At 38.3% G+C, this 12422-nt stretch overlaps 1 protein-coding gene across 1 annotated transcript; it reads left to right on the top strand.

Moving 5' to 3' along the window:
• The first annotated feature begins 1529 nt into the window (after positions 1 to 1529).
• Positions 1530 to 4929, top strand: LOC131778316 (monocarboxylate transporter 4). Its single transcript, XM_059094726.2, has 4 exons — positions 1530 to 1841; positions 2517 to 3079; positions 3318 to 3687; positions 4406 to 4929. The coding sequence occupies exons 1-4, from the start codon at positions 1670 to 1672 to the stop codon at positions 4552 to 4554; spliced, it is 1254 nt and encodes a 417-aa protein (XP_058950709.2). The 5' UTR covers positions 1530 to 1669; the 3' UTR covers positions 4555 to 4929.
• Positions 4930 to 12422: the final 7493 nt, after the last annotated feature.

Genomic DNA, 12422 nt, shown 5'->3' with positions numbered 1-12422 from the left:
TAATTTACGTTATTAAAACGTGAGCAGATACGAAAATCCTCAAAGGAAAAACAAAATAAACATTCCGAGTTTTAAAGATTTTCACGCTCAGTTAGATTGCAAGCTTACGTACGGTAATAAAAATCAAACACAGCTAACACTCGTATAGTATGTAAAGTTCAGTGTTCAAAGCAAAACAGAACAAAACAAAAATGATGAAAAATTTAACCAAACTGGCATAATTGTTAAAATTCATACTAATCATGACGGTGTCTGAGCGAATATGATCATACTGAAGTTCATCGCGGCTCGCTCATCATAGCGATCTCCGGTCATCACAGTAAAGCAAGCCTCAGAAACTACATCGGCCACCCTTCGAGTGAAAAAATAAGAGCTTGCTCTGATATCCTTTCCGATACGTTGAGTGGAAAGTCACATCAGTCACTGCAGCCGAGTTTTGCGGCGCTGTCATCACGAGTGATCTTCATGTTCCGGTCAATTCGGCTGTCGTTCATTCAAAAAACACTCGCTTTGAACAGTTTGTTTTCTACCTTTTCATGTGAAAAAACTCGCGTGTTTTTATGAGCCATAATTCGGCTGAACTTCACTGAAAATTTCACTTCAAGATTCTGTATAAGAGACTTAAAAACTTCAGGAAAAAGTGTTAAATTCGACTTGCCGTACTATTTTAGTTTGTAAACTATCGTAGAATGTGAACTTTGATGGTTTGACACTTTTGACAGCTTTAGTCTTGTACAGCCAATCAGATTATTTGAACCATTCTAACAGGGATTCTGATTGGCTTATTGAAGCGTGCTTTATGAGAGTATAGAGCATGCTGACGACACTGTTGTTCGCTTTGGAAATAAAGTTTGTTTTGAGAATTGAAAGTAATGCTTGGGTAACTTAACGGATTCTTTATTATAAAACAAATAGAGAAGCCTTGACTGTGCCCTGTTCTGTTATAAAGCACTTAGGAAGCGGCTAGAGCACTCAAGAATTGGGAAAAAACACTCGACTACGTCTCGTGTTTCTCCCTACACTTCTTTCGTGCTCTAGCCGCTTCCTGCGTGCTTTATAACAGAACAGAGCACAGTCAAGGCTTTTCTATTTGTTAGATTTAAAAGTGAATTCAACATTTTTTAATACTTCAACATATAATAAGTTCAGACGATCATTAACCGGCTGACTGACTGAGTTAAGTGGCGCTGGAAGGTGAAATACTCTTTTCTTAGTCATGACGCACACACCTCGCTGCATTCGAACTGTACGTGATCAGCTCGAGCCAAACATTTTCCAGTTCGGCACTCCCAGTAGTTAATTAACGCGCACGAACTTTCTTCTTTCTTTGCATTCTTCCTAGCAGTTAAATTTTTCAAATATGTTGGAGAACTTCATTTGGCGCAGAACGTTCGAAACACAAGAACATCTCTGTGAATGAAGTTTCAGAAACGCAAGATGTTGGATGTTTGGGCCGCAAGGGCTCTTTCACGATTGAATTTTCATGAGCGGAAAAACTACTTTGTTTTGTTATAGGAGGTCCAACCGCAATAATATCCGCCCGGTTGAGTTGTTATAAGCAAATGTCTTTGCAGTAGGATAACCCATTTGTGACGGTTCCTTGTGGTGGCACATCAAAGGTAAACGGGCAGAGGAGACCAGAGCCTTTTGATCAGAAATTGGTATCACTATGAATTTCTTCAGCGGTATTATTGTCTCGTTCAAGCAAGACAGTCTGTGGTCATGGTTTATTTGTGGGCTCACAACTTTGTGCGTGATTCTGACAGTTGGATTTAGCAGTGCTCTCGGCGTTCTTTTTCCAGTTTTCATGAACTCTTTCGGAGAAAATCGTGAAAGTACAGGTCAGTTTATGTAATACTGAACAGGTGTAACAATAAGGGCTGTTTGTGATCTTTCGTAAAGTTTAAGCTCGATCAAACTGACAGTTATTGAATAAGAATGTATTTTTGTATCTGAGACAAAAGCAAAACTCTGGAGAGGGCTGTTAAAACAGCAAAAAACAAACTGCCGAATGAACCACTATATTTGGGTTAAAAGAACGAAGTACTCTCCGTCTAACAACATAATGTAGTCCACTGGACGAATATTTTGCATTATTAACCGTTGGAGCGAGTTATATCTAACCAGTGAACGAGTGATACTGACCTGGCTTCCACGTTCAAACAATTTACGCGTCAAGATAAATTGGTCCATCACCAATGGATAAATATGCAACTGTTTGAGAGTAACAAAACCCCAATCACCTTATGCACGATTGAACAAAAAAAGTCAGCATAATGGGGTTCCAAAAAGATTGGAAACCTGGCTTTTGATCCTACTTGAATCGTCGCTTAATAATGCGAATACATATCACACAGCCAAAATTGCATGATAACAGTAGAATTAGTAGTTTACTGTATAGAGACATGTTCGTGTTACATCAAAGCAATAGCACCGTCAGTCTCTGTTGCGTCTCGCGGGAAAAACATCTCAGACGAAAATCAGTAGTGGTAACTAGAATTTTTTTTGTTTTTTAGCGTGGGTAGCATCGATCATACATGGCTTATCTTTGATTCTCGGTCCTGTAATGGGAGCCTTCCTCAACAAATTTGGCTTTCGAGTTACAACAATACTGGGCTGCCTATTATGCTCTCTTGGCGTCACATTGGGCTCCTTTGTTTCCACTATTTATATGCTATACGTTACCTTCAGCATACCTTTTGCAATCGGTCAGTCGCTGGTCTTCGTTTCGGAAGCAATTATAGTGAACAATTACTTTGATAAAAGAAAATCCTTTGCTCTCGGACTAGTAACGTCCGGACAGGGATTAGGAACGATGATTCTTAGTCCTTCTCTTCAGGCAGCAGTTGACGTTCTAGAGTGGAGGAGCACCTTTCGGGTGTTTGGTGGTCTTTTGGCCGTTTCATCCCTGACTGGAGTTATTCTTCATCAGAATCCATCATCGCAAGAAGGAAGCATGAATTGTTCCTCAAAAAAATGGAGCTGGAATCTATCGTTATTTAAGAATTCGACCATCCTAGTACTGGTCACAACAGGAACAGCTTTCATGTTCTCTCGCCTGGTCCCATATGTGCATCTCGTGAGTATCTAGAACTAGTTGACTATTCTTTTAAGACTTAAAAGTCGTCTAGTTCACTATTTCTTAAGTTCCTAAGTCGTCTTAATTTACGCCAACTTTTAAATGAAATTTCTCGGAAAGGGCTGAAGATGCACTGTTCGTCTTCGTCTGATTACTGATTATTCAGTGTACAACTCAGATTAACCTATTGATGATCATTGATTTGCATAGTCTAACTTACATTTGCTGGCATTTTCAGATGAAGCATTGTGATGACCTTGGTATTTTGGCTGACAAGAGCTCGACAATTTACATGGTTATCGGCATATTTGCCTCTCTTGGCCGTATCGGAGGGGGATTCCTGTGTGACTTGAAGTTCGTAAACAGCCGCCTTCTGCTTCAGGCAGCTATTTTCATTATGGCAGCTTCCACTATGCTTTTGACCCTGGCGAAGACTTACTTTGGTGTATTCGCTTATGCCATCTTTTTCAGTTCAGCGGATGGATTGATGATTACTTCTATGATAGTTGAAATCCTAAAAGCCGTAAAGGAAGATGAAAAGGCTTCCGCCGTTGGATTGCTGATGCTGTTTTCCGGAATTTCTGCCTTGATAAGTCCACCGTTGTCGGGTAGGGGACCAATTTTGTCTTTTCACCCTTAACCCCCCTCCCCCCCGGGGGCTGAGGATATATCCCCCTCCCTTTACAAGCTATATACAGGGTAATTATGAGATGTGCTCCTATGGCGACTCCCTCCCACTCCGGAAAAGTCATAACCGATAATAATAGAGTATTCTGTTAAGCTTCTAAACTCCTATGAGACGACGCTGTTGTTTGAGCATGCATTTTAACAGCGTTGAAAGATTCTTCCCTTTGGCTCTCGTATTCATGACAAAAACTTTGGAACCATCGAATTATACACCCTTTGGTTACCTAATCTTAATGAAGAGTCTTTTGAAAATATCAACAACAATTGAAGTGAGTCAAACAGGCAGATGGGTCGTTAGAGAGACAAACGTGGCATTCTGATGTTTGAAGGACTTCAAAATAGACAGACAAATGAATTAACGGGGTAAGTTTCGAAAGAAACTTGGTGTTGCGTCGGTGGGAGAGAATAGCAGGGTAATTTAGTATTATCAACTAAGTTGATGACGTAAACTGACCATAGTAGAGAGTTTCAAAGCTGACGTTTGGAGCGTTTCGAAACGTCAGCTTTGAAACTCTTTATGGTGGCCAATTTACGTTATCAACTCAGTTGATAATACCAAATTACCCAGACAGACAAAAGACACCTTATATGCCTGCCATTTTGTTTTTTGAGACATTTTGTTGTTATCTTTCTTATCAGGTCTAATGGCTGACACATTCGGTAACTACTTCGTTGCGTTCATTGTAGCTGGTGGAGTTGGAGTGGTTGGGTCTCTCCTTCCATTTATTCTCCTTTGTTTGAAACGTGAAGCAGGGAGAGATGAACAAAACACACAGGAGGATGCCTGAAAAGGGTTTATGTTAACATATCCAATCCAATCATGCGCCAGTTATAGCAACTGATAATTTATAATGATTTAAAGGTTTTTAAGATAACTAAGACTTAACGTGCGCTCTGATTAGTCGATCACCGAATTGTTTTTGTGTCCGTGGCAATATTTTGTAAGTAAGTAGATTAGCTGTTCTATTGTTCATGAGTTACTACTCCTGTAAACCAGCAGAGAGTCACAGCGGTCGTCATTGCTTAAGCGAACAGTGCCGTTGTTTTTTACTTAGATCTTCCTCACTTACTGACTGCCAGAAAAAGTGCATAACTAGTCATTTAGGAAAATGACTCCTTAGTCATATCATACCATTAAAAACGTTGTTGTGCGATTCGCTCTATCAATGTTTCTTTTTACTTAACGAAGTGTTAAGATACTTGATCCCAAAAGTGAAAAACCCAACTGATCTTTCTCGCTAATGGTAAGAATTTAAAAGGTATTCACGTACTAGGCATATCAAACTCAATTTGTTGATTTTATGAACTGAATCTCTGCGAGTTTCATTTTCTAATTTTAATTTATCAGGCGGAAGTTTTTTCTGTTTATTGAAAAGTTGAGTAAATTAAGTCTAGTGTATTATTGGCGAATGTTTTATAGATTTGCCAAATGCCTGAGTCATCAGATCGAAATTCTGAAAGTGAGCCAAACGTCGAAAAGTTCATTCCGTTGAACCCATCGATGGATCCACAAAATGTAGTGCTTAAGAGTTATTTTGGGCTTTCATAGTCAACAAGATCTCAATTTATCCTCGGCAGGTGAAAGAATTTGGATCTGGCCTCGTCACTTCTTAACATCAAGGTCAATCCCATTGGACAAAAAAGAAACTTCTTCTGACAAACTCAAACAGTTTTCAAAAAATTCCAAAAGTCTTTTACAACTGGAAATACTAAAATGAAACCTAAATCATTGGGTGAAAAATTGAACATCGTTATTGAGAGTTTGGAAAAGGTCACTCGAACCGGAGTGTACTTGGATTAGATTTTAGAAGCTTCGCTGTTCACCTGGTCCTTTACTCTCAAAACATTGTCTTTCTCTTCTTTGATCCCGTTGTTTAATTCCTGGTAGCTATCGTTACTGAGACGCTCTCTAATCCGTTCCAAAATTGTCTCTTTATCGTTTAAACGAGCGCAAATCAGCAATGAAAAGCATGATGCAGCATAAAGCTGGTGACCAGCGACTTATTATTACTTTGTGCATTGTTTGTAGGCAGTATTCTCAGTGTTACTTTCCCTAAACCCTCTATCTTATCAAGAGAGGATATTGGACCCCACTTCGTGAAAACCATGCATCATACTTTTATTCCCAGATCTCGTTTACTCCTGGAATCAGACTTATTATTAACAGGTGATAAGAACGTAACGTACCAATTTTGATGTTCTCTGTTATGTTCGCTCAACTAATTCTTTTATGAAATTTTTTTATCTCCGTTCCAGTCCAATTATTTAAGTAACTGACCCTTCAAACGAGAGAGGAAATTGAATGTTATGCTACATCTAATTGCTTGGATATCCGGTCTTCAAACGTAGTTCTTTATCATCATAGGTATGATTGATGTATTCAGATCACGTTTCGTAAAAAGCTACGAAATTAAATCATTTTCAAAGTTACCATTTAATTAAGGGTTAGTTTCTAAACTTGAGGCTCAGCGCCAACGCACTTAACGATTTTTATTTAGGGATTGTCGATCCTTTTATTTCATTCATTAGTTAAGTCGACGTTTCTTGTCAGTAAAGGGCTATTGTGTTTATATGATAAACAAAATAATACATGGAGAAAGGTGTTTTTTTTCGTCTTGTCACCAGCGTATGTATCATCAAAACTAAAGGTATTAAGATAGCCTACGCTCGGATCAAATCCCTTAGTAGCGAAGAAAGTCAGGAGATGGAAGATTTCAACAAGATGTACAAAAATAAGTTTGACTTTCCGTTCGTGACTTGCTCTCGTCTGAACAACAAGGGAGCTAACTCGAAGCAGATTCGGGCGCGTTTGACCAGTGATAAGAACATGGAGCTTAAACACGGGATCGAAGAACTGAAAAAGATAGTAATGCTTAGAATGAAAGATTTGGTTGCGTACGGAAAGTCCAACCTCTAACTAGTTATCTATCGCATGGATAAAACTTTACTAAATGCATCGTCAGTTATAATTGGGAGACAAATTTCGTTTGCGCTTCTCTCCATATTTAGACCAGTTTGGTTGGTCATGTGGACAACAGGTAACCGGTAAATTATTTGAAACAATTTTTCCCGAAAGCTCCATATTAGTAGACTAATCGCACTAAAGTAGCAGCCATTAAAAACTGTTGATATTTAGAGCATATAGTGAGTATTTGAATGAGGCTCACTGGCCCTCACCTAGCTATTAATCTGAAATGGCACGAGAAAGCGCCTGCGTATATAACTTTTATCTATGAGTCGTACGGCCCCGCTCACGCTATCCTAAACGCTGTAATGTGCAGGGCTGGACGGGTTGACGTAGGCCGGTCTTGAAATGAAAGGCCGTCCAGATTCGCACTCACACGGCTCCGTTACATTTTCCAAGAAAGTGAATTCTAACGGTGGACGTAAACTAAAAGGAGAACAGACTTGAGAAAATAAGTCGAGCATTTTCGATTTTACGTGTTTTGACTTTTTGTGAAGAAATATTTCTCAAACTAATTAATTATTCATAAGGTGATCATCCAACCAAGACACGCCAATTTAGTCACGTGCATGTGGTTTGAAACCCCGGTTAAACACTGGAATGACGTGCTATCCATGAGTTTCAGAAAACATCAAACCCTTGAGTTTGATAAAGCATCAAGCTCCAGTGAACTCCTTTCTTAATTTGAATATTAATAACACGTATCAATCCCTCTTTCTTCCATTGTTCGAATATTCCAGAGGCCCATTTACTTTTGTAACGAGTGGACTTAAACACGTCACTTTTTAACAACTTGGCCTCTTTCCATATCTTACTTGCCGAAAATGTGATAAAGCCATTGCAGAAGAGAATGAAGAATACAGTTAAACTTGTTTTTATAATCATCCACAGCTATGTCATAACATTTCTCATACCGTTTCTGAAAAGACAAATCACCATCACAATACAATTTTTCGTAACAACAAACTTGCTGAGAACATGAGAAAAATTCGTGAATATTTCCATTTTATTTTATTCCCGAGGCGCGATTGAGAAGCTATTTCAAAAACTCGTACATCGGGTTTCATCGGGGTTTCCAAACAATCGAAAACAATAAAAGCACTCGGTTTGCGGCTTCGTACTTTCATCAGTTTTCTCGTGTTTGGAAACCCTGATGAAACCCCCGCACTTATTTTTGAAATAGTACATGAAAGGTTTTTTCCTCATATGATTTCTTTGTTTATTCAACACACTCCCGTCTCATGTAGGTCAAGCGTCCCATTTAGGTTCAAACATGACTTGAAACATCAATCAAAGGAAATAGTCACGTTCTTCATGAAGTTCCAAGTTTCTTGTTCTGACTCGTCTTGAGGAAAGAAGGAAAAGTTTTTTATTACTGTAGTTCAATGCGCACCTTTCTTACATATACGATCGTGTCCTATTTAGTTTTAAAAATGAATTAAAAATTTTTAATACTTCAATATATAGTGAATATTTAGATGACTATCATGAACTGGCTGGCTGACTGAGTTAAGTGGCGCCGGATGGTGAAATATCCGGCTCTTTGTCATGACGCACAGACCTCGCTGCATTCAACTGCACGAGTGATCAGCTCGAGCCAAACATTTTCCACTCCCAATAGTTAATCAACGCGCAATAACTTTCTTTTTTCTTTGCGTTCTTCCTAGTTGTTAAATTTTTCAAATATGTTGGAGAACTTCATTTGAGGCAGAATGTTCGAAAATCAAGAACATCTCCGTGGATGAAGTTGCAGAAACGCAAGAACTTCTTCGGATGTTTGGGCCGCAAGAACTCTTTCACGGTTAAATTTTCATAAGCGAAAAACTACTTTGTTTTGTCATAGGAATTGCTCAAATGAAACCTAAATCAATGGGTGGAAAATTTATATATCGTTATTGAAAGTTTGAAACAGGTAACTCGAACCGGAGTATACGGGGATTAGATTTTAGAAGTTTCGCTGTTCACCAGGTCCTTTACTCTCAAAACATTGTCTTTCTCTTCTTTGATCCCGTTGTTTAATTCCTGGTAGCTACCGTTGCTGAGATGCTCTCTAATCCGTTCCAAAATTGTCTCTTAATCGTTTAAACGAGCGCAAATTAATGGAAATGGAAAACATGAATCGAAAGCATGACGCAGCATAAAGCTGGTGATCAGCGACTTATTATTACTTTGTGCATTGTTTGTAGGCAGTATTCTCAGTGTTACTTTCCCTAAACCCTCTATCTTATCAAGAGAGGATATTTGACCCCACTTCGTGAAAACCATGCATCATCACCTTTTATTCCCAGATCTCGTTTACTCCTGGAATCAGACTAATTATTAACAGATGATAAGAACGTAACATACCAATTTTAATGTTCTATGTTATGTTCGCTCAACTAATTCTTTCGTGAAATTTTTTTTCTACGTTCCAGTCAAATAATTTAAGTAACTGACCCTTCAAACAAGAGAGGAAATTGAATGTTATGCTACATTTAATTGCTTGGATATCCGGTCTTCAAACTTGTTAGCATCTACGTAGTTCTTTATCACCATAGGTATGATTGATGTATTCAGATCACGTTTCGTAAAAAGCTACGAAATTAAATCATTTTCAAAGTTGCCATTTAATTAAGGGTAAGTTTCTAAACTTGAGGCTCAGCGCCAACGCATTTGAGGATTTTTATTTGGGGATTGTCGATCCTTTTACTTTCATTCGTTAATTAAGTCGACGTTTCTTGTCAGTAAAGGGTTATTGTGTTTATATGTTAAACAAAATAATACATGGAGAAAGATGTTCTTTTTGTCTTGTCACCAGCGCATGTATCATCACAACTAAAGGTATTAAGATAGTCTACGCACGGATCAAATCCCTTAGTAGCGAAGAAAGTCAGGAGATGGAAGATTTAAACAAGATGTACAAAAATAAGTTTGACTTTCCGTTCGTGACTTGCTCTCGTCTGAACAACAAAGGAGGTAACTAGAAGCAGATTCGGGCGCGTTTGACCAGTGATAAGAACATGGAGCTTAAACACAGAATCGAAGAACTGAAAAAGATAGTAATGCTTAGAATGAAAGATTTGGTTGCGTACGGAAAGTCTAGCCTCTAACTAGTTATCTATCGCATGGATAAAACTTTACTAAATGCATCGTCAGTTATAATTGGGAGACAAATTTCGTTTGAGCTTCTCTCCATAATTAGACCAGTTTGGTTGGTCATGCAGACAACAGATAAACGGTAAATTATTTGAATCAAATTTTCCCGAAAGCTCCTTACTAGTAGACTAATCGCACCAAAGTAGCAGCCATTAAAAACTGTCGATATTTAGAGCATATAGTGAGTATTTGAATGAGGCTCACTGGCCCTCACCTAGCTATTAATCTGAAATGGCACAAGGAAGCGCCCGCGTAGATATCTTTTATCTATGAGTCGTACGGCCCCGCTCACGCTATCCTAAACGCTGTTGTGTGCAGGGCCTGACGGATTGATTTAGGCCGGTCTTGAAATTAAAGGCCGTGCAGATTCGCACTCACACGGCTCCGTTACATTTTCCAAGAAAATAAATTCTAACGGTGGACGTAAACTAAAAGGAGAACAGACTTGAGAAAATAAATCGAGCATTTTCGATTTTAAGTGTTTTGACTTTTTGTGAAGAAACATTTCTCAAACCAATTAATTATTCATAAGGTGATCATCCAACCAAGACACGCCAATTTAGTCACGTGCATGTGGTTTGAAACCCCGGTTAAACACTGGAATGACGTGCTATCCATGAGTTTCATATAACATCAAACCCTTGAGTTTGATAAAGCATCAAGCTCCAGTGAACTCCTTTCTTAATTTGAATATTAATAACACGTATCAATCCCTCTTTCTGCCATTGTTCGAATATTCCAGAGGCCCATTTACTTTTGTAACGAGTGGACTTAAACACGTCACTTTTTAACAACTTGGCCTATTACTATTTTACTTGCCGAAAACGTGATAAAGCCATTGCAGAAGAGAATGAAGAATACAGTTAAACTTGTTTTTATAATCATCCACAGCTATGTCATAACATTTCTCATACCGTTTCTGAAAAGACAAATCACCATCACAATACAATTTTTCGTAACAACAAACTTGCTGAGAACATGAGAAAAATTCGTGAATATTTCCATTTTATTTTATTCCTGAGGCGCGATTGAGAAGCTATTTCAAAAACTCGTACATCGGGTTTCATCGGTGTTTTCAAACAATCGAAAACAATAAAAGCACTCGGTTTGCGGCTTCGTACTTTCATCAGTTTTCTCGTGTTTGGAAACCCTGATGAAACCCCCGCACTTATTTTTGAAATAGTACATGAAAGGTTTTTTCCTCATATGATTTCTTTGTTTATTCAGTACACTTCCGTCTCATGTAGGTCAAATGTGCCATTTAGGTTCAAACATGACTTGAAACATCAATCAAAGGAAATAGTCACGTTCTTCATGAAGTTACGAGTTTCTTGTTCTGACTCGTCTTGAGAAAAGAAGGAAAAGTTTTTTATTGCTGTAGTTCAATGCGCACCTTTCTTACATATACGATCGTGTCCTATTTGGTTTTAAAAATGAATTAAAAATTTTTTAATACTTCAATATATAGTGAGAGTTCAGATGACTATCATGAACTGGCTAGCTGACTGAGTTAAGTGGCGCCGGAAGGTGAAATATCTGGCTCTTTGTCATGACGCACAGACCTCGCTGCATTCGAACTGCACGTGATCAGCTCGAGCCAAACATTTTCCACTCCCAGTAGTAAATCAACGCGCAATAACTTTCTTTTTTCTTTGCGTTCTTCCTCGCAGTTAAATTTTTCAAATATGTTGGAGAACTTCATTTGGCGTAGAATGTTCGAAAATCAAGAACATCTCCGTGGATGAAGTTGCAGAAACGCAAGAACTTCTTCGGATGTTTGGGCCGCAAGAACTCTTTCACGGTTGAGTTTTCATAGGCGAAAACCTACTTTGTTTTTTCATAGGAATTGCTCAAATGAAACATAAATCAATGGGTGGAAAATTTACACATCGTTATTGAAAGTTTGAAACAGGTCACTCGAACCGGAGTATACGGGGATTAGATTTTAGAAGTTTCGCTGTTCACCAGGTCCTTTACTCTCAAAACCATAGTCTTTCACTTTCTTGATCCCGATGTTTAATTCCTGGCAGCTATCTAATCCGTTCCAAAATTGTCTCTTAATCGTTTAAACGAGTGCAAATTAATGGAAATGGAGAGCATGAATCGAAAGCATGACGCAGCAGAAAGCTGGTGATCAGCGACTTATTATTACTTTGTGTATTGTTTGTGGGCAGTTTTCTCAGTGTTACTTTCCTTAAACCCTCTATCTTATCAAGAGAGGATATTTGACCCCACTTCGTGAAAACCATGCATCATCACCTTTTATTCCCAGATCTCGTTTACTCCTGGAATCAGACTAATCATTAACAGGTGATAAGAACGTAACATACCAATTTTAATGTTCTCTGTTATGTTCGCTCAACTAATTCTTTCGTGAAATCTTTTATCTACGTGCCAGTCAAATAATTTAAGTAACTGACCCTTCAAACAAGAGAGGAAATTAATGTTATGCTACATTTATAATTGATTGTTTGGATATCCGGCCTTCAAACTTGTTAGCATCTACGTAGTTCTTTATCATCATAGGTATGATTGATGTATTCAGATCACGTTTCG

This window comes from Pocillopora verrucosa, chromosome 14 (genome assembly GCF_036669915.1).
Source record: "Pocillopora verrucosa isolate sample1 chromosome 14, ASM3666991v2, whole genome shotgun sequence".
NCBI lineage: Eukaryota > Metazoa > Cnidaria > Anthozoa > Scleractinia > Pocilloporidae > Pocillopora > Pocillopora verrucosa.
Note: the sequence above shows the minus strand (reverse complement) of the source record. Positions and strands in the feature narration are given on the sequence as shown.